Here is a 22,929-nt window from a genome sequence, read left to right on the forward strand (position 1 = left end):
GCAAATTTGAGTGATTTTCTTATTCAAGTTCGAAATGGGTTGTAAAGCAGCAGAGGCAACTCGCAAGACCAGCAACACATTTGGCCCAGGAACTGCTAATGAATGTACAGAGCAGTGGTGGTTCAAGAAGTTTCACAAAGGAGATGGGAGCCTTGAAGATGAGGAGTGTAGTGGTTGCCATTGGAAGTTGACAATGACCAACTGAGCAATCATTGAAGCTGATCCTCTTACAACTACACAAGAAGCTGCCAAAGAACTCAGTGTCAACTATTCTATGTTTGTTTGCCATTTGAAACAAATTGGAAAGGTGAAAAAGCTCGGTAAGTGGGTGCCTCATGAGATGACCGAAAAACAAAAAAAAAATCATTGTTTTGAAGTGTTGTCTTATTCTATGCAGCAACAACAAACTATTTCTCAATCAGATGTGATGTGCACTGACAAGTGGATTGTATATAACAACTGGTGATGACCAGCTCAGTGGTTGGGCTGAGAAGAACCTCCAGAGCACTTCCCAAAGCCAAATTTGCACAAAAAAAAGGTCACAGCCACTGTTTGGTGACCTGCTGCCAGTCTGATCCACTCCAGCTTTCTGAATCGCAGCAAAACCATTCCATCTGAGAAGTCTGCTCAGCAAATTGGTGAGATGCACCGAAAGCTGCAACACCCGAAGCTGGCATTGGTCAAAAGAAAGGGCCCAATTCTTCTCCACAACAACACCCAACCGCACATCACACAACCAGCACTTCCAAAGTTGAACAAATGGGGCTACCAAGTTTTGCATCATCCACCATACTCACCTGACCTCTCACCAACCGACTGTCGCTTCTTCAAGCATCTCAACAAATTTTTGCAGGGAAAATGCTTCCCCAACCAGCAGGATGCAGAAAATGCTTTCCAAGAGTTTGTCCAATCCCGAAGCACTTCTTTCACGCTACAGGAATAAACAAACTTATTTCTCTTTGGCAAAACTGCCATAACTTATTTCTCTTTGGCAAAACTGCCAACTGTAATGGCTCCTATTTTGATGAATAAAGATGTGTTTGAGCCTACTTACAATGATTTAAAATTAACAGTCCAAAAACACCATTATTTTTGCATCAACCTAACAGTAGCTGGCAAGATCTCCTCCCCAAATGAGGTATATCTGTTGAGGCACAATTGCCCCCCTGAGGCTGGTTTGAACAAGGAGGGCCCAGAGGAGTTTCCCAAGTGCTGAGAGGTGGGACTCCAGCGATGGGGCGGTGATCATCTTGAGAATGGGAGGAGACCTGTGAAAGAACAGAGTGTAAGGGTGCATCCGAGCAGCGGGAGAAGAGAGGGAATCACACGATCTGGCCCAAGGGCGTGAAGTGCATGAGCACTCCTGTTCTGGATGACATTTTTCCCCTGAAATCCTCTGACTAAAATCTCTTACCATGTCACATGTTGGAGTCTGCTTTTCATCTTTTCAAGGAAGGTTAAAAAGAACCAAGCGCTTCAGTGTCTTCCACAAAGGCCTGGGCTGCCCCGGGGCCCCGCCCACCGGCCCCGCCCCCTGACACCTCTGCCCTGTGGCCCCGCCCCCACTTAGTGGTCACGCCCCCGCCACGTGGCTCCGCCGCCGGGATTGGCTTCCCGGGCCCCAATGCCCTGCGTTTTGCTTAGGGTGGACGGAAGATACCCAAGGTTTGATCGGCGAGTCCTCCCCTTCCGAGCCCGGATCAGGAGTAGCACAACGGTAAGAGTCCCATTTGAGACTCATTTGCCGCGACAATACCCCAAAGGAGCCGAGAACGCGCCACCGCAGGGCTCTAACCCCGCCCTGACGGCCTCGCTCCCGCCATCCCCTCAGCGCCGCAAAGTGCATGCGCAGGGAGCCCACAGCGCGGCTCCGAGCGCGCGCGGCGCGGTGAGTCCGGCGGCTGGGCTTCTGGAAACTTCTGAGGAGAGCGGCGGGACGCTGTGCGGGTGCGGTGGTGATGGTGACTAAGGTTAGGGGGTTATTTTTAAGAGGAAGAGCATGAATATGAGGGAAACTGGTGATGGGGGCAGGTTGGGTGGATAAAGAAAAAGATAGTTTCTTAAGAGTCTTTTTACTATGCTCTTTCCTTGCACTGTGTCTGTTACATGTGGGTTTTTTAAATGAAGTAAGACTGACTAGCAGGGAGAGATTGGGATAGTGAATTGGTTGATATTTCCAGGGGTGTTTGTGTCAGATGTGTTGCTGGAGAGGAACCTTTTCCCTTCTGTTATGTGGTCAATGTGGCAGTTTGGAGTGGGGGGTTTAGCAACATTTTGCTAAATATCCTTAGAGGTGGAATTTGAGCAAACATTTGAGTTCTCATTTAGTTTTTACCAACAAAGCGAACGTGTTGTTATTAGGTTTATGTGAGGAGAGCTAGTCTTTTACCTTGGGTGTGCTTTATCCTTGATACTTTGGCAGGTCATTTCTTGTTTTTGCACTTCCCAAGCTGAGAGATTAAGAGAGATTATTTGTGTCTCGTACATTTTATTTCTGAAATAAAAGTGCATATTTTTTTAGGCACCTAAGGCAGTACTGTGTTATAGTGCACTGTTAGACACTTCCATTTAACTGGGGTAGAATGATTGTATCATGTGATGTTAGGTAAAGCTTCTAAAACAGTTTGAACTGTATTCCCCCCAAGTGGGGAATAATTGGTGCCATCTCTTAGCAAAGCATGTTGCTTGTTATGGCCACAGTGTAGTCATATTGCTGCTTACTCAGTGTTGATGTGTTCAGCACTAACGGAGGGGATGGAAGGGCCATGTCTTGACTTTCCTCTTCCAAAACATTAGGCACGTGTTTCCAGAGTGAATTATTTTCAAGTGGTAAGATGGACACTGCAGTGATAATAAGATGTGCTTGGTTTGTGCCAAAATGAAAGGCACATTACTTCAGTGTGTAGGTGGTTTATTTTTCTGTTGTAATCCCTAAGTGTGATAGGTACCATTGCAGATTAATGTGATGTGAAATACTGGTAAAAATCTCTGTTAAAATTGTTAAGGTTAGGACTCTTTTGTGTTATCTTTGTTGTTTTGGTTTGGTTTTTTTTTAATGATGTAAGCATTTCTCTGTGGTATTTCTATTTATGTGGTCATGTAAATAGGTTGTAGCAGCCCTTGTCTTCAATTAGCCTGTTTCTGTTGACCTTTGAATGTAAGATAAGCAGCTATATACTGTGAGTAGGTTGATGATAATGGATATGTTTCGGTGTATTAAAAATTGAGGTGGTTGTATGGATGTAAGTGTGGATGGCAAATCTTAATTAGGCTTTAACATAGTGCATTCTTAAGAAGGCTGGTTTGAACCCTTTGATACATGTAATATTTCTGAGACATATAGCAAAAATCTATAGGCTTGGTTTTGGTGTATGCTCTTTAAATATGCTTCAAAATGAATCTCTACTTTAAAAATGCTTAATCAAATATTTGTTGTTCCTTTACAGTACTGTTGAGGAAGACTCTAGCTGAGAAGCATGGAAGTCTCAGTATTAGAGGTATGCTGGCTTTTTTAACAGTCTAAAGAATTGCTGTTCATTTATTTCAATGCAGTTATCTGTAAGTCAGATTTACAAGTAAGGTGATGCCTCTGTGTTTCCAGCAGCACATTCTTACACATGTGGGATCATATATGGATTATGTATGTTTTGTCATTTCTTTTAGATGTTTATATTAGTCTCACCTCAAAAGAGGTCAGCAGGGATAGAGCTAAAATCTAAAATGGAAGATGTGCAACATAAATAGAGTGTAGTAGTACTGCTGCATGCTACTGAATTCCACAGGAGATTGTGGAAGAATCATTTTCCCAGAATACACCCAGGACAGCTGACCCCAACTGACCAAAGGGATATTCTACACTGTATGACGTCATGCTCAGCAATAAAAGCTGCGGGGAAGGAGGAGGAAAGGGGGAACTCCAAGGTTACCCAGTTTGTCTTCCTAAGTCAGTATTACGTGTGAGGAAGCCCTGTTTTCCTGGAAGTGGTTAAACATCTGCCTGCCAGTGAGAAACAGTGAATACATTCCTTATTTTGCTTTGTTTGCATGTGCAGCTTTTGCTTTACTTAGCTGGTTTTATATTAGCCCACGAGTTTTCTTACTTTTACCCTTACAATTCTTTCAATCATCCTACTGCAGGGTGCTGAGGGAGCAGCTGTGTGGTGTTTAGCTGCCTACTGGGATTAGCCCACAATAACTGCAGACCCAGATCAGCTGAAAGACTGGGATATAAAGGATTTCAAAGACTGAGTGGAAAGCTGTGGCCTCCTTTTAAAGAAATTTACTATCTTGTGGGCTCTCTGAGCATGAGGAAAAGTCCATTGGTGATGGTTTTTGTCTGTTTTGGGGCTTCTTATATGTAGTTCTTGAAGACAATATAGAAGTAAAAAGATTTATATCTTTGCACTTTACCCACTGTTTGGTTTAGCCAACTTTTTAGATAATGCTACTACCTTTTAGACTACACATGCTATTAATTGCAGTGCTGAAGAAACTTGCAAGCTGAGAAGTCATGTAACAAACTAATGGTATGAAGTTGAAAAATGTTTTGCTTCTTAACAATACTTAACATATAGATCAATCCCCATAATTTTTAAGTTTTATTTTTACATTTGCTGCTCATATGTTCTTAAAAACATCCTATTATTTTAGCAGGAGCTAATACTATTTGTTATTTTTGTCTACTCTTTGCCCCAGATTGAAGATCCAGATTGCTTTTGGGTTACTATGAAAGGATGTGCACCTTACATAGTTGATGAAATAGAATATAAAAACCTGAATGCTGAAATGAATCAGTTCTATGACAAATCTTATGAAGATGTGGATGAAGTAAAACCACAAGTCATAGAAGAAGGCCAGGTAAAATCATTGCTATATTGTATAGATGGAAATAATGTGTTATTTGCATTGGTTTGGTGTGCATTTTCCAAGATATGCATTAATTTTTTTTTAATATTGCTATGTAGAAAAGTAGCTAATGGCATCCATACGAGTTATATCTTGTTATCAGTAAACTTCATAACTACGTAAGCTGCAATGCAGTGAGTGTTCTATGAAAAATACTACAGTCTTGCCTCTGAAGAATATGAGTGTAATTTGTTCTGTTTATAAGAACCTGCTGTCTTTTTCTTTCTTTTTCAGATTTGTGTGGTTTTCAGTGAGGAACTCAAATGCTGGTGTAGAGCAATTATTAAGTCAATCATGTACTGTAGAGATGATTATCAAATAGAATGTTTTCTTGTGGATTATGCCAAATACATTTTTGTTGGAACAAAGGAGTAAGTGTTTTTTTTTGACACTGTCACTGAAATGTACTTGTTAATTAATGCATACAAATGTTATTAACATTTATTTAGATTGATAGTGATGAGGCTTTTGTTTAGTTGAGGTGTGGGCTGGGTCCACAGGAAACTGCCAGCCATATGATAGGCCCTTGCAGATGTCGATGCCAACCAGTCTTCTGTTTTGTGGATTTTTAAAGATGCTTTTTATTGTCGGTTTTGGGTTTTTTGGAAGCTTTAAAACAGAAATAATGTCAGTTTGTTATGATTGAAATGTATGGTTGCCAGTTAACATTATTGATATATACTTTCCTCCATTATTAAGTGATATATACTAAAAAGATAAAAAGTTATAACCAGTGAAGATCATTTACAAAGTGTGTATGGAAACAGGGTTTCACTTGCTGAACCAGCCTTTGACATTAAGATGCAGGTATGTGGGTTTCTTCCCACTACAGTTTACAGGCTTGTTTACTAAGAGCTGACAGTCTGTCTTGGCATGGTGCAAAAAAAGGTGAATTTTCACAGATTCCTGTTTTTTTAATAAAACCCTATGAAACCTAGTGGTTCTGAAATAGTGAAAAATGCAGTTTCTAAAAATAACTGTTCCAGTTCTTAGCTAGATTTAAAGTTCATTTGTATAGTAAAATATGCAAGTTTGTATACAAGAAGCTTTACCAAATGTTTTTTTTGCAGTATTTCACAAAATTAAGAAAGCTTATTTAACTTAAGATTTATTTCAAAATATTTTAAATAATGTTTTTAAATTGCATGTTGCTGTATTGGAAAACAAGTTGACAATACCCCAAGTTTAAAATACATTCAGCTAGAAGTAAATATGTGATTTTACTGCTTTTTCATGGTAAAATAAACATTTGAACAATATTGTTAAATATATGGATCTTTAAAATTTGCTATATATGATGTGGTGCTGGCTATTAAAAGTCTCCAACCAAACCAAGTGTAAAGGATAAGATTAGCACTCTAGTGGTAGTTTGATAAGGAATAAATTATTTTTAGGAAAATGAGTATAAATGCAAATTACTGTATTTAATAGATTTTCTTCTTGCTGATGTTAATCATACCTGGTTTTTTACACAGAAGTAATAACTGCCAAATGGAATATGTGGCACCAGGTGGCATGTGTGACAGTATGAGGGCTGAATATCATGTAAAGAATTCAAACTGTAGTGGCAAAGGATCAGGAAGATTTAAAGTAAACAGGACGTGTATTCATGTCCAGAGTGAATCTGTTTGCTAATCGATACTGGTAGCACCTCTCTTGGAGAGAACAATCAAACAGTGGTTTCAGGGTGTTCCACAGTGGGCGCCAGGCTTGTGGAAGAACTGTGGTGTCAGATGCAGGGTAACGGAAAGATGCATATGAGACCAGTGATGTCTGGAGAGTGAAATCTGCCCTGTAAAATGAAATTATTTCTGCTTTGTTTTTAAGCATTCGAATTGCAGCGGAAGCATTTCTGCAGATCCCATATAGAGCAAAAAAGTGTAGACTGTATCGCACAAGGCCAGTGACGTTGCGTGTCGACTTTTGTGAAAATACTGCAAAAATAGTGTAAGTAGAGTTTAGGAAATGTATTCTAGTCATAAATTCCTTAAGTGTGAAGTTTTATTGCAGATTTTTTTTTAGAAGAGATGATGTTTCAAGAAGAACATAGGAAATCAGTTTTGGAAAACTTTTAAGAGGAGCAGTTCTTTAGGAGAACTGCTTCCTCAATGATTTGGGTTTTAATATTCACCTGTTTGAGTTTTTCAGTGTTTATTTTAAACCCTTAGGATGTTTAGATAAGCTACAGACATTTCTTGCCCTTTGTCTATCATCCCAGAGCTGTGTTTCTTAATTCCTAATGTATGAACTTCTTTACTAATCTGTCCTTAACTGCTGTTTCTTAAAGATGCTCATCTTATTCGCTACACTTTTTTTGTGGTAGTTACATGGTTGACTGAACTGAAGTTCTATAGGTGTTTATAAGTAGCTTTGTTTTTCCCCATCTGTCTTTCTCTTGACATACTTTTGGATTCCTCTTATGCTTTCCTTTTATTAATGACAGTTTTTTCTCACTGCAGCCTTGAATCACTTGAATAAGGTTTTCATGGGGGTCTGGTGGTAAAGAAAAATACTTTAGTGTCCTTGATGCTATTGTCAAAGATCCTACAAATTTGAGAGGGACGTGATTAGATCACTGTGGCGTATGGCTTCACAGTAAGAATGCTACTTCGGTTTGTGTCGTTAAGGAATATTCAAAACTACATTTGGTCAAGCAGTTTATTTTTTCTATGCTATTGTTTGGCACAAGAAATTAGTATTTGACTTGCAGTATTCTGACAGAACAAATAGTAGCATAGTTTGGATAGGAATAGCATACATCTTGTGTGGGCAGTCATTGTGAATAATTTTTAAAGTAGTAGATTTTCGTGTTATGTTTATAGTGCTCTTCATTTGATTATTTTTTTATTTTATACTTAAAGTTGCAGAAGATGGTAAAGAGTGAACTTGATTTTCTGCTACATACCTTTCGGTCTTCAGCGCTTTGCTGTTTGTAAAGTGTTTGTTCAAAATTGCTCAACACCTGTTTGATTAATATGTTCCACAAATGGATTTTTGCCTTACTTTTGGTTATTCTGTTTCACTTCTAACCATCATACTTTGTGTTGGATATAACCCATCATACCTTGACAAAGCAATATCCAGTAGCTTTTGGTCAGTTTACGTTATTGATGAGCTGAAACAATATTATTAAGACCAAAGTTACATTCGAAGTAGTAAGATTCCGCTCATGTGTCTAGTTGGTGTACTACTTAAGATTTGTTATGGTACGGAATAATGTCTCTACATGCATCCAAAGTTTTTTTCCAAAATTACCGTTTTAATTTTTGATGATGTGGGATAACTGGTTGTTTATTTTCCTAGACCAACCAAAAGATGGGACAGTGCTGCTATTCAGTATTTTAAAAACCTTCTCAAAGGTAAATAAATGTCCTGCCAAAATTATAATGGGAGCTTCCGTTTTGGGAAAAATAAACTGTTAGAGAAATGTAGTACTTGAGTTTATATATTTGATTGTATTTAAGAATGTTGTATATTAAAAATAAAGACAGGGTCTATATAAGGGGTTTTTTAATGGACTGGCTAAGGTAAAAATATTTCTGGAGCTGAATCTTGAGTGCTGTGGGCTTCCACGCTGCTTAAATTTTGATGGTTGACTAGATGGTGTCTGACTCTTGGTCAGGCTAAATAAGGTAACATGTAACATTTGTTTTGAACATTGGAGCCTTCCTGTGTGTTTAGTTTTAATCTCTGAATCATCATCACAGCTGTATTTTTGTAGTTTTTTGCAGAGATGTCAAGATTTGGCATATGAGTTTACCATTTCAGTACTTATACCCCAAACCTAACTCAGAAGAAGAGTTCCAACCTTAGCAAGCAGTAGTTATTTAGTAAGAGCTGCTTTTCCTCTAGTCTGTTCTTGTCCTTTACCTTGTTTGGTGTCTCAGTAGGTCATCCAGTCTCTCTCATATCAAACCGTCTATTTTGGTATTATATAGTTTTTGGTCTTACTAGAAAAGCGGCTCTTTACTGAGATTTGTCTTATATTGTCTTATATTCTTCCCCTTGAAAAACTACCTACCTGCTTACTCAGAAGTGTAAGAAACTCTACATAACAGGTATTTGGTGAGGAGAGGATGAGTTTATGAAAACAATATAGGGTCTGTGGGCTGGTAATTTCACCCACTAACTGGGATTGCTGGCACATCTTTAGCGTATACAGAAGTGCTGCTTCAGATTTTACTAATGGATTTTATCAGCCACAACTGCTGAAATGAAGAGCCTAAGCAGGCTATACAAATGTACAAATATAACTTCTTTCAAGAAAAGTAAATGTCATGTTTGGGAAGTATACATTTGTGCTACAGATTGTCAGAGGCTAAAAGATAAACCAAGACTTTTAGTGTAGAACTAAGACTAGTTTGTGTGGAGAGAGAAGTCATTAATCTGTTTAAGCTCTCAATCTTCCTTCAAAGACCGAGGACAGCTTCATTTTTGTAACTTTAAAATTTTATTGCCTTGTTACTTTCTTGTTTCATTTAAAAGTTATTAAATTTGTACTAGCTTATCTGAAGAAATAGGTTACACATCTGTGATTTGTAATTATGTCTATCTTGGAGAGTACCAAGTGAAAATATCTGATAATTTGATAATGGTTAAATATTTTTACTTCTTCTTGTGTTTATTATTACATTTAGTAACTACGCAAATGAAAGCCAATTTATGTGCTGTAGAAGACAACACATTTGATATTTTTCTTTATGCGACAAAGGGGGATGAAAAGGTGAGAGACTTTTATATCTACAAACCTGTTTGTGCACTTTGTACCTTATAATTCTGCAGTTAGGTTAAGACTGAAAAACATTACTTGCAAGTCAGCTTTGTAATTTCTGTCAGATACAATAGAAGCTAAATCATTAACTTATTAGAGGTTTTGTTTTGTATTTCCATTGCTTGTAAACTTTTGAAGGAATGCCAAGAGGCAGAAATCCTGTTTTTTCTTGATGTGAACCTCTTTTTGAAAGGTATTGGCAAGCAAGTGAAGTCCAACAAGTACTTCAAATGGACAACTAGGTGAACTATTTAATGCACTTTTCACCTTTTTGTGGTGTCATACTTAAAGATGTTTCAATAAGGCAGTTGCATAGATTACAAAAATAAGTAGAAGTTAACACTCGTTCCTGCATAAGACTGAGTCCTCGAACTTTTGGGAAAAACAGAACAGAAGCAAATGAAAAAAATCCCTGCTTCCACTTGCCAAAATGCTTAACTTGTGCTAGATCTGCTGTAGCTACTGTCAGACTTAAAATCATTTGTATCTAACATACAGCTGCTTATTTGCATGCTGCTGCTTCTTTGGAGTGTTTCACCAAGGTTTTTAACACTGGGGCTGTGGTCTTTGCCATAGACGGTAACTTTGAAGTTATGTATTTATTTGAGGATCTTCTCTCAGTTTAGAATCCCAGTTGGCAATATCATCACTGATCTCTGAACCAATGGAGTTTAAGAAGTTTTAAATATAGTGTTGGTTTTTTCTGCCAGATTTTAATGTACGCTGACTGAAGAAGACAGAAACCAGATTGGCTTATTGACAGCTTTTAATTTTTAGGGCTTATAGAAAAAGTTGAGCACAGAATTTTAGAAGCACGAAACTGGCAACTAATTAACACCTGTTTAGAGAACATACCGGAAGATATGTTAATAATCTTCAGAAAGCATTCACTTATACTGCTTATGTCTTAACAGCTATTGTTTAAAGCTTGAAATAAATTCTAACCAAGTATGTGGTGGTGTAGCTTATTGTTTATTGATACTGGTCAATAAAGATCTTGGTTTTTTAGGTATGCGTTAATGATGATCTTGTCGCCAAGAACTTTGCCCATCTTGAGAATGATGATCAGGAGAACCAAACATCATTATATGCTGAGTCCCTTCCAGCCGAACCTGTTAATCCTGCGTTTCCCTTCAGGCCAGTGCTGTGTCAGGATAAAACACCAACAAATCCTGAGACAGGTGGGAACCATGTGTATTGGGAACAGTCATACGTGCAATGCATCATGTGTCTGTCATTGGATACACTGAACATGAACCTACTGTCTCTGTTTAAATCCAAGAACTGGATCAAATGGTTCCTTTCTAACAAACAATGCGTATGTATCAGACTTTACAAAGACCCATCAAATCACCAGATGCAGGAATACTGTAAGGATTTTTGTATCGTATAAGGTGAAGGCTGAGGGTGGGTTACATGGGCATTTGTTGATATGCTTAATAGCATTCAATATTATTGAAATTATTTGATGTTGATCAATGATGCATTACTGTTCTTTGAGTTTGGAAGGATCTATTTGAACATGGGTACTTTTAACTAGTGCTTACCATGAGTTGTCTCATTTGTAGCGATTCAAGTCTTTTTATTAAGAAGTGTGCAATGTTACATCCTTGTTCACTCAGTTCATCTGCATAGTTATCTTTATATTAAGATACCTGTTTCTTTGGTTGTTCTTTTTGTCATTAGGAAATAGTAATACAAGCAACTAAACAAGTCAGTCACAACCCGCTGTAAGTAAAATACCGGGTTTTTATTTGTTCAGATAATGAGAAATGTGTTTCTGCATTTTTTTACTTTCTAGGTCTTGCTGTTTCCAGTTCCTTTCTTGAAGAGACATACCAAAGGTCCAGCACAGATTTAAATAAAAATACCGCGTCTGTGAGTATTTTGTAACAAATTGTGAAATATGAACTATATAAGCCTACATAGGACAAGTTAGGAATACTGTAGGCACCTAGCTCGTTCTTGTAAGCTCATTCTTGAGTGTCAGACTGTACTGAATTGAATAAGTAGAGCTATTGCAATGTATATGGGAGTAAAGGAAGATGAACTGATAGATTCTAGGCAGACAATCACTGTTGAGTGTATCCAGTCTCAGCTCTTTTAAAGAGCACGTGTGCTGTTCATATCCTGTTCTACATGCTTTAAAGGAGAAGTTTGCTTCCATGACAGTAATGGAACTACTTCTGTGAGGCCAGGGGAAAAAAAGGAGTTTTACAGAAGTTATTTTTTAGCTCTACTGAGAATTGAAGGATGACAACCACTCCTGAATTTAAACTATAATACCTTATTAAAAATTCTTTGAAAAAATTATTATGGATGTAGTAGTGTGCATTGTTACTGAAGCAGGATTACCTTTATACCCTTCCGCAAAAAGTCAGCTGAATTACCTTTACCAGCTACTCGAGTGATGTGAGTCTTTAACCACATCATGCAGGCGTGATTCCACCTGCATTGGCATGACCCACTGCAGGCCAAAGCTGAGCCAACCAGCTAAGTTGGTGGTACCTCTGTGAAAACATATTTAAGGGTAAAAAATGCAGGGCAAGAAACAAAAGTGAGAAATGGAGGCAACACCAAAGTCAAGGGAGCAGGAGGTGCTCCATGCTTGAGCGGGTGTTCATGAAGGAACTGCGGTCTGTAGGAGACCCACAGTAGAGCAGAGGAAAGAAGTGAGAGGGAAGGAGCAGCAGAGAGAAACTGCAACATTCTGGCTGCGGTCCCTGCCTTGTGCTGCTCCGTGCTTCAGTGGGGAAACTGAGTATGGCCTGCATTGACTGGAAGGGGAAAGGAGTTTGGGGTGAAGTCAAGCCTGGGAATGGGGCAGGAAAGGTTTTTCTGAAGTGTTTGTTTCTTTGTTTTTGTTTCCCAGCAACCAAATCAGCACTTATATATATTAATCTGCAACAAATTAGTTGACCTAAGGTTGAGTCTGATTTGCCTGCATCAGTAATTGTTAAGTTACCTATTTGTTATATGGTTTCAGAGTTCTCAAAATCTTAGTGAAGAACAAAACTTTGTCTTTCTTAGCAACAAAATTGAACCATTTTCAGCTCTGGAAACAGCACCACTTTTTGATGATCTGAAAAAGGTAATTCTAGTGTAATATATTACATTGAATATATTGTTAAGGCTAGTATCATACCCAAATGTTAGATACTAAACTTTACAGTAATACCTTTTTTTGCTTGAGGAATGTCTAGGAGGTTGTTCATGTGGTTGAATAAATGAAGCTTCAGAGAGATGCTTTAAGAATCGTACACATTTCTTCTGATATATCAACCACTGCCACAAGTCTTGGGATTTGAATTTTAATAATTTAACTTCTCAACCCAGAAGAACTTTTTCATATTGCATGTTAGGAATATTTATTATGTACACAGTTTTCACGTGGAACTCTTAATTTCTTTTTTTGTAGGAACTTGCTCAGAAAAACTTTTTAGGCCCTAACTTCACGGAATCTTACTGTTGGCCTCCAGTAGCTCGAGGATGTGATGTAGTTGCCATCTCATATCAGGGAAATGATCCTTCTTTATATATTCCACCAGTTCTTACATTTTTGCACTCGGAAAGTTACTGCAGAGCCTTGCCAAGCAGGAATGGAGTATGTATATATTATTAGAGTAGTAACAAGCTTTTTGTTCTAAAGTGCAGATGTAAAATAATGATTCGAAAGATAGTGGATGTTTAGAATGTATACATTGAATGTGATCTTGGTGTATCTTCATGATGCTGGCCAGTTTATATAAGCCCTTTGCCTAGAGGCTTACAGAGGTGGACTGTATGAATGTGGTATTCTAAAGCTTATATATCAGGTAATATCTGACAGGTGTTAATGTTGTATCACTTTGATACTTGATGAAGATTTGTTTTTAAGGGGATAGTATGTAGTCATTGAAGTAACATTTGTATTAGCTGTTTTAAATATTGTAACTCATTTTCTAACTTGTATTAGATCACAGAAAGATAGAATTACTGAGTTTGTAAGGGATGTCTGTAAATTGTCTAGTACAGCTCTAAGTAAGACAAAATGCTCCTGCCTCTGTTAAATTTTTGGACCTTTTACTGAATGTTGCTGTGTGCATCCTTTGTGTGTCTCCGGGTCGCTTGGTGTGTGGTTCCTTAGGTCTGTAACATCTGCAGTTAGGAGATGATACAGTACTAAAAGCTTTTGTTTTGAACTGAAGGCCTGTGTTGCAGATTTTGGGTTTGCCCTAAATGCTGAAGTAGTACTATTCTTAAGATTCTGAACTCTTGCCTAATACTGTGGTGTAAAATTTTATACATATGTGTGTAGCCACTAGCACTTATTTTATGTCCTGGGCGGAAGAAGGCACAACTTGTTTTTGAGCTACTGGGAACATATGGGCGATGCTCCAGAAAGCTTCATCCAATGCTGATAATACTTGGCCAGAACAAAGAAGCAGCTAGCAGTGTGAAAATCCAAGGATGTAAGAATACTTTCTGTCTTCTTAATTATGCTTGAAAACAACGTGGGCTGCCATAATTGCAGAGAATTGTGGAAGAAGCAATTTATGCTTCCTGAGTTTTTTGTTCTCTAATGCAGTAATTCTGTTTCTTTAATGCTCTATGTCTGTAGTGATGCATGAAGTTTCAGTAGTGCCATTTAACAGTAAATGGTATTAAAGCTCTTTGAATGTCTACATGTTCAGCATCTTTTTTGTGAGCTCCATAACAGTTATTTTTGAGCCTAATTAGTGGTAGGGATTTGGTGAAGATCACACTAGATTAGGATTATTCGTGGAATTTCTTGATTTAGAACCAGATTTTATAAGAGCTTTTTTTGATACATGAACATCCATTGCAGATCAAAGGTGCTGGGTCTGTCAGGGAATGGATTTACTTCTCTTCATCGTCTGTGTGGTAGCTTGTTCTAGATTTGTAATGGGAACAGCGCAGGTAACACACCAGTGTTTGGCTCTCACTGAACATCACATGCACAGCATCAAGAATTCTTTTTGCCAGCCTGCCACCCAGTGAGTAAGCCAGGCATGAGGAAGAACCCAGGAGGTGATGTAACCTGGACAGCTGAGCCGAACTGATCAAAGTGACACACAATACTGTATAATGTCATGCTTACATAAAAGCTTGAAGAGTGGGGATGATCTGAGGAGTGGCTGGGCATCTGTCTACTGGTGAAATGTTGTCAGTGGTTGCCTTTCTATCTCTTTTCCCACACCCTTCATTTATTAAACTATCTGTTTCTCAACCCATGAGTTTTTTCACTTCAGCAGTTCCTGTTCTGTCCCCTGCCCCACTAGGGATGAGGGCAGTGAATGAGCATCTGTGTGCTGTACAGCTGCTGACCACAGCCCACTACAGTAATGCACATGTGTATGTTCTTAAAAGTATTTTTAACAAATGTATTTCAAGTATGTGTGTTCTGGTTTTTTAAAGTGACAAATATTTGGGGGACATGTCTGGTGCTTTACTGGTTATATACACTTAGCACAATTCTTTGCTACTCTTAATTTAAAAACAATATTGGAAAAGTCAAGTATTAAGAGGTAAAATTTCTGTGCAGACAATGTTGCATAGATGTGCAGTTTAAATTTTAGTTTGAATTTCTTTTTTAGTTGATGGTTTCTAGCTTTCTTTTTGCAATAAATTCTGATTAATTCATATAACTTCAGTAGTATGCAGTGAATACTTCATAAAGAAGAGGAAGCATAGAACTACTAAAAGAGCTCTTGGAAGATTTGCCCTACTTAAGTGTGTTTACTTAAAACACTTAGTTTTACTGTTCTTGTTTGGTCTCTTTGTTACGCCTGAATTGATAAGTGCATTTTTAAAAGTGGCTTTTTTTGGCAAGAAAACAAGAAATACGGATCATACTATGAAGGATTGTGTCAAATTTTCAGTTTCAGCAGTTTGAATTCTTACGTCCATCATTCAAGTTTAAGAGCTTAGTGGATGAATTCAGATCTTTTATTAGTAGAGCTGTTGGTATATTTGCACAGATTAAGATTAATGTGGTTTTAGATACCGATATACCCACAGATGTGCACGCATGTGTAGATATCTAAGCTATAATGTGTGCTTTATTCAGTTTTAAGAACTGAACTTTCTAAAGACTGCTCTTGCACATGTTGGAATATTTATCTTCTGTCTCTTCGGTTTTGAAGTTCTTATCTCTACTTCCATTACCTTATTGGAAAATGAAACGGCATCCTGCTTTGTAAACTTGTTAACATTTAAACCTTTCACTCTTTAAAAAAACTCGGTTTTACCCTGTCAGGTCTTGGACGACGTGCAGGGATAGGAAAATCCAAGCAAACTAAAAATTAATGTTGACCAGAAGTCAGAAAATTGAGTTCAGTGTTCTCTATCAGGGAAGCAGGGGGGGCAGGAAACACCACACGCACCAATGACAAAAAGCCACACGCCACATCCCAAACCAACCAACCAAAACAAAGCCAACTTCAAGATGATGCATCTGAAATGCAAATGAGGCCTTTTTAATAAAATTACCATGTCCTATGGTATCTTATTAGTATTGGTTCAATTTTTAAGTTAATGTTAACAGTCTTTTCTTCCTACTTGTAGGTGAAGTAATTGTGACTACACCATATAGCTTCCTGAGACTGTTTGAACACCACAATTTATTTTGTAGACTTTGCCATCTTGTTCTCGATGAGGTTGAGGTACTGCTCTCTGAAGCTACTGAACAGGTACATGGCTTATACATTCAGATGGTAAATTGCACTTTCAGTTGTGCACCTGTCTTGAACTGTCTGCAACATACTGAAAAAAACAACCTTCTTGAAGCCCTGTGGTAGAGTTGAGAAGAAAATGGAATTAAAGGAATCACATCTATATACCTGTCGCAGAATGAAACACTGGAAAAGTAGAGCTGTAATGTATTCAATCTGATGTTCCCTGCTCCCTCTCCTCCCACCCCCCCAAATCAGAGTGCTCTGTGCTGCTGCTCCTTTATGCTCTCTTCCTTTGCTGTAGGTTGTTTCACAAGGGCTTGCATTTTTTTTCACTCAGTAGCGGTAGTTTCAGTGTAGGGATCTTTAATCTACTCTAAAGATCTGTCTGTAAAGAACTTTCTTTTCCCTTGATGCTGTTTGAACAGCTTCAGTTCAAGAACCGTCTTTGATGGGAAGCTCCTCAGTCTCTCTAGAATGAAAGCCAGAACTCAGTGATCAAATAGTCTTGGAAGCAGTTGTAAAAAAACTTCCCTTGGGCCGTAATGTCAGTGCAGGCGAAAGGAGAAACTGATCCCAACTCAGAGAATCTTGGAAGACAAACAGCATTAAGTTTCATGTTAACATGAATGTATATTTTTTAGCAGTTTTAAAGTTAGGATTATAGTTTGAGAATATTTCTTGGTTATTTTATTGCTGTTTTGAGGCTTCACAGCATATTACATCATCAGTATGCAAAAAACAGCTTACAATACATTTTTATTACTGTCATAGATTTTTTTTTTTTTAAATCATTAACTCCCTAACATTAGCGGTTTAAAATTGCGTGCTGGGACTAAAGGACCATGTTTCCAAGTGTGAAAAGCTAGAGAAACATCTTAATGGAGATCAATTGCCCAATTTGCTGTGTGCAAAGCTGTTAAATGTGCCTTTATAGCAGCAAATATAAAGTCAGAAATTAGATGAAATGTCATCCTTAGCTAGCAGGACATTCCTCTTTCTGTTCAGGCTGTTTGTTCTGTTCTGGTAGTTCTGAGACAGAGCGCAGGTTCACCATAAGATTGTCAAAAGGTAGTTTGTAAAATACTGTGCATGTGTCTGCAGTTTTTGTAGGATCATCTTCAGCTTTTCAAGTATCAGTCTTGAGTAGAAAAAAAGAGATGCTATTTCAGATGGTAATGATAATTTGATAATGTTTGGACTCTTGCAGCCCTTCTGAAGCATTGTTACAGAAATGTTACATTGTTGAAAATACTGCTGCTATGTTTAAGTTCAGTGCTAGGTTGAGAGAGATCTCTTAGAATTAATCTCTTGAGATAGAATCTCTTAGAACATCTCTGAGTCCAGTTGCACCGGAGGCATCAAATACTTCTTAGTGTGGGACTTGTTTGGCCAGACATCCTGATGTCATTCCACAACTGCACTGCTCCTCACTTAAGTAAAGTGATTTCATCAGGAATACATTCATGCTGTCTGATTTGAACAGATCCTATCCCTGAGATTTCAGTCTTCTCTGGACAGAATCCCATGTTATGATCCCATGTGCATGCAGATGCTGTTCCTTCATGCCATCCTGTTGCTTTCTTCTTGCTTCAGAAGTTGTTCAAGCAATAGGATGAAAGTGTACAAACAAAACACTTTGTTTTGGGATGTGACACTTGTGTCTTGCTATGGTGGTGGTTTTGTGACTGGTGCTGCAGCTGTACTTTTCACTGCTGTTAAGTGTTCATTGGAATAGAATAAGAGGATAGAAACAAAACCTTTTTTCTTTACAGGTTTTTACTATATTAGATTATTACAATAAATCCATTTTTGCTGAAGAGTGGGAGTATTCACCGCATCAGATTATTGCTGTTGGAACTCACTGGAATAAACATATAGCACGCTTGATGAAGGAGTTCATGAGCGATCCCTACGTTGTGATAACGGCTGTTGAAGAAGCTTCCATCTATGGAAATGTGCAACAGGTAAAACAATTGGGGATGATTTCACTATTTATTTACTAAAATATTTTGCTGTTTGTACTGATCTGAGTTTATATATGTGGCGGTTAAGTGGGTAGAACTACAATCCAAACTGAGACTGCTCAGGGGCACCTCCTCTGTATGAGCTGAGGTGCCTCTTACAGGGCCTGTGCATGTTAATCACTGAATGAGCTGAGGGTCTTTCACCTTTGTAGGACTGATGTGAAGATACTCCCTCGAGTATTTAATTGTTAGTGCAAATGAACCAGAATTTTATGTGAAGTATTTGCAAATGGTATAGTTCGTGAACAGAATTTCATCAGAATGTTTTTGCAATTGTTAATTGTGAATGGCAGAACTACAAGGTAACTTATACTAAGACAGAATTGTATCTACTTCTAGGTCGTGCAGCCATGCACAAACAGTGAGAGGACTGCTGTGTTACTTAAAATATTGGATTTTACCCCCAGTAATCTTCAGAAGGTGCTGATATTCACCGACTCAGTAAATGAGGCAGAAATGGTTCATCAGGTAAGAAAGCATGTAAATGTACATAGATAAGTGATTTTTATTTTTTAATTGTTAAGGTATGATAACATAAAGAATCTTGGCTTCTCAGAAAAAGGGAGTGTGAGATAATTATTTCTGCTAAATATAACCTGAACACTGCCCTTCTGCCAACTAGAAGCAAGCCAAACTGATAGGAATGGCTGGCATAGAATGCATTCGTTATTGAATTCTTCACTACATTCTGTCTGTCAGGTTGGAACTTCGAGTAGAATCAAACCGACTTTATTCCAGTAAAGTTCTGTTAAGTGGGGTTTTTTGAGGATGTGGTTGCTTTTTATTTTACTGTTTCTAGGAGTGGCATCAGGGGAGAAAACTTAAGCCCCTGTGTTAAGTAGTTCTGTTCTGTTGCTTTCTACTCCTGAGTATTTGAAATTTTAGAAGACTGTTTCTCTGATTTGAAATAAACATTTTCTGTCATCTTGTGAAAGTCTACCAGAATTTACTTAAGCTTCAGGTCACAGAGTGTCAGGGGAAGGTAGCATGCTTAATATATATTTCCTTTAAAACTGGCATAAAACTGTTCCAAATCTATTTGGAACAGAATGCGTTCCAGTTTTACGCCTTTTTTGTGGGATTGTATACTCAGCATTTTTGAGGTGGAGAATAAGGAGGAGTTTTCTTGCAATATTTCTTTTTTCACATATTATAGCAATGGATATATATATATGTGTGTATATATATATGTATCTCCTTAATCTCAGTCTTCAAAATTTCGTTAACTCCCTTGGCTCTTGCCACTAGCTAAGGTATGCTAGATACTAATAAGATACACTATTTATTAGAGTTTGTTGGAGCAGTCATTACTGTATTGGAAGAAACTATGACTTTTTACTTTCTCATGCAGGCACTGCAGAGCAACTCAATATTTTCCTTGAGAATACATAAAGAGAGCGAGTTTAATTTCACATATATCTTAGAGCAGTGGACAAAAAAGTATAGTTCTGGCCCTCATGTTGTGTTAGGTGAGTATTTTCTTGTTTAGTTGTGGTTATGTCTTCATGGTGACTCATGTTCTACACTAAGTACTTATACTAGGTTATCACTTTCACATTTATCCCTTTATTTATTATTAGGTCTCAGGATTAAGTGCTGTGAGGGAAAACTGTACTTATTAGAGGGAACATGAAAGAGGCTTTTTGATGCATTAAACAACTACTAGTACTTTCGGAGAAATTCTTTGATTTCACAGTTGCCTCCTACTACAAAATATACTTTCAATTTAAAATAATTTTAAACTTTGAAGACTTATTCTAATAATTTCCTTTATATTCTGACAGAATCTAATTTTTCAAGTTGTTGGCAGTAGTAAAGGTTTTTGCGCAGTTTCAGACTTATTTTTTTCCATTTTGTACATCAAAAGCAAAAAGATTGCTAAATTACATTTGCTTTGGAGCTTCATACAAAGGTGTTAGCATTAATGTAACTTCTGTGAAGTAATTTCAGTGGGCTGCTGTGTTTATTCTGTGATACTGCTATGAGATAGAGTTATGCTAAATTATCAGAGACTGTTTCTGCCATGTGCTTATGAAATGTATTGGCTGAAGAAATACAATGTCTTATGTAAGTGTTTTGGGAAAGACCTTTTTCTCAGTTCTTAAGTCAATGGGTAGGGAGAATAAACCAGCCATTGCTAATGGGAGGTAATACTTCACATACTTAAGGTATTGCAGTTATATGTGTGTATAAAACATGTGCTTAGTTTTAACAGATGACTGCATGGAGCCTTTGGGAATTACAGATGCAACTTGCGTGGTACACTTCAGTTTCCCTTCTCCAAGCATCTTTGCTCAGCGTCTACACAGCCTATCTGGCAACTTCTGTAATGTGATAAAGGTTTGAGTAAATCTTTAATGGATTAATATTACATTTTATTATTGAATGGTGGATGCATAAAAGCTTTTAAAAAATATAATTTTATTTTATTTTTTTTTAGGATTCTTCTGTAGATCAGGAATATACAAAGGCAAGGTCAGTCATTCTGCTAACAGAAGACAGTGCATGTCATGCACCGGGGATCCTGCACTATTTGCAGCATGCAGAAGCTGAAATACCACCAGAACTGCATGCTATTACTGCCAAGGTACTAGAGGCTGAAGAAGAGAAGAAACTTTCAAGGCCACTGTGTGCCTATCTTAAAACATTTGGGATTTGCAAGTAAGGAAATACCGAGTTTTCTTGACACACATATTTACACAAGAAGGCACTGTGTGCCCTGAATGATGGCTGCTTCTACTTCCTTGATGAATTTTCTCTTGCACACTTTTATTCAAACTGGGTTTTGCTTGTGATTTTTTGTTGTTGTCGTTGTTCACCGTTGCATCTGTTTCACTCTTCATAGGTACTTTTATGAAAACAAAATAACGTTTCTATGGAGACAAATCATACGTAGTCTGACATAGGAGCATAATTCATTACAGCTCCTGTGTAGAAGTTCTTGAGGCAACTTTAAGCCATTGTTTTGATTAGTATTGTAACCATAATTGCACAAGGTTTGTGCTTCTCTCTCTCCCATATCATCTCCTGTTCCTCCTGAGTGGGTAAGCAGATGATGACTTCTCAGAGCTGTGTGTAAATGATTTGTAATTAGTGCCTGAAGGAGGAAGCTTAAATGTTCTCAGGTGTGCCTTCTGTTGTACATAACCATAATTGCAAGTTAGAAAAAAAAATCAGTAATGCTGTTTGTTTTATTCTGAAACAAGTTTTCAGTTTTGTTATGTAAACTCTTCCAGCAAGAGCTTTTTGGCCTTAGTTGTCTAACCCCTCAGAGTCATTGGTGCTATTTGAGACAGAAAGTGAATATGAAAGACTGATGAAATGTTAGTGCTTAAAGTTGTTCTAAGTCACATCAAAATAGTTTTTGACTGAAAACAAACGACTCTTTTCTGAAACTTTTTTTTAATACATAGGAATAGAACAGTGTGTCCAGATCGTCATCAAATTAATTTTGAAATAGACGTGCCCCGGAATATACCAGATGAAATTACACAAACATCTGGATGTGTGACAGTAAGTTGTTTTTATTTACCTTGGCTTTGGGTACCAGGAAGACAGGTCTTAAATAGCTACTTAGCATATTATTGATTTTTTCATATTACTTTAGTGTAACTGTAGTATGTACACTGTATCTCTTGGATATTTATTTTTTTGCTTTTTTCCTCTTTCCCTTGCATAAATAAGTGTGACATATTTTCCCCTAATCCTTAGCTTGAATTGAAATTGTTTTGTGGGTGGTTGAGTTTACCTGGGATTTTCTTCTGCATTGAAGGTTCCTGTTCTATGGGAAGAGGGTTTATGTTCTTTCTGTTCCTTCCCTCTATAAATTGAGACCATATGCTGAAATTAATGAAGATTAAAGTGCCTTTAACTTCAGTTATATTTATTGTGTAGGGAACACAAACTAATCTTTTGAAGTGAAGTGGACAGGTAATACTGTAGTTCACTGGTGTTCACTTAAGTGGAATACCACCAAGACCCAGCAGTTCTTGCTCTGTAAATCCATGTCCACTGTTGACTGGTCTATGGGCAGTTACTTTCAATTAATAGTCTTTTGAATAATAACTCGTAATCTTCTGAAATGTGTGTATGCAGCAGCATCTCTTTCACCTCTTTGGGCTAGAAAGAGGTAGGTCATCTTGAATATGAAAACTTACATGTCGTTAATTTAAATAAATCATCCAGTCCTCCTTTTTTCTAATTTTTTTTTATTTTTTCAGATCCTGCCTCTCCACATTGTAAATGCAACAAACTACTTTGGTCGAATAGTAGATAAACAAAAGGACCAATATACCACTCTTGCTGAAGAAATTAATGAGTATTTTAAGAAACCTGGTAGTAAGATTTCTGTTGAAAATGTGGAGAAGCTGGCATTGTATGGATTATGTGAGCAAACACTTTTTCACAGGTAAAAGTGTTACTTTTTATAAATTATTTCTGTACACTTTTTATATAAATTAATTCAAAACACTGTTTAGTTTTAAAAAGTCAACCCACACCCAAAACCAGCAAAAAAATCACTGCTATCCACATCACTCTTTAAAAAGCAATC

The 22,929-nt window shown here is 37.5% G+C and overlaps 1 protein-coding gene across 4 annotated transcripts in view; it reads left to right on the forward strand.

Moving 5' to 3' along the window:
* TDRD12 (tudor domain containing 12) overlaps positions 1–22,929 on the forward strand; it is a 33,728-nt gene that overhangs the window by 2,796 nt on the left and 8,003 nt on the right. Inside the window, exons 1-20 of one of the 4 annotated variants that reach the window (XM_065848429.2) lie at positions 982–1,717; positions 3,447–3,497; positions 4,696–4,857; positions 5,140–5,276; positions 6,733–6,852; positions 8,209–8,264; positions 9,543–9,628; positions 10,686–10,857; positions 11,478–11,554; positions 12,663–12,767; positions 13,095–13,280; positions 13,974–14,127; positions 16,244–16,368; positions 18,126–18,317; positions 18,717–18,845; positions 19,729–19,846; positions 20,584–20,717; positions 20,818–21,038; positions 21,791–21,890; positions 22,598–22,785. In XM_065848429.2, coding sequence (XP_065704501.1) covers positions 3,477–3,497; positions 4,696–4,857; positions 5,140–5,276; positions 6,733–6,852; positions 8,209–8,264; positions 9,543–9,628; positions 10,686–10,857; positions 11,478–11,554; positions 12,663–12,767; positions 13,095–13,280; positions 13,974–14,127; positions 16,244–16,368; positions 18,126–18,317; positions 18,717–18,845; positions 19,729–19,846; positions 20,584–20,717; positions 20,818–21,038; positions 21,791–21,890; positions 22,598–22,785 — 2,483 coding nt within the window. In that variant the 5' untranslated portion in view covers positions 982–1,717; positions 3,447–3,476. The other 3 variants (XM_065848430.2, XM_071814321.1, XM_071814322.1) reach the window with 3 other exon arrangements.

The sequence above is a fragment of the Patagioenas fasciata genome, chromosome 13, assembly GCF_037038585.1.
Source record: "Patagioenas fasciata isolate bPatFas1 chromosome 13, bPatFas1.hap1, whole genome shotgun sequence".
In the NCBI taxonomy this organism is placed as follows: domain Eukaryota; kingdom Metazoa; phylum Chordata; class Aves; order Columbiformes; family Columbidae; genus Patagioenas; species Patagioenas fasciata.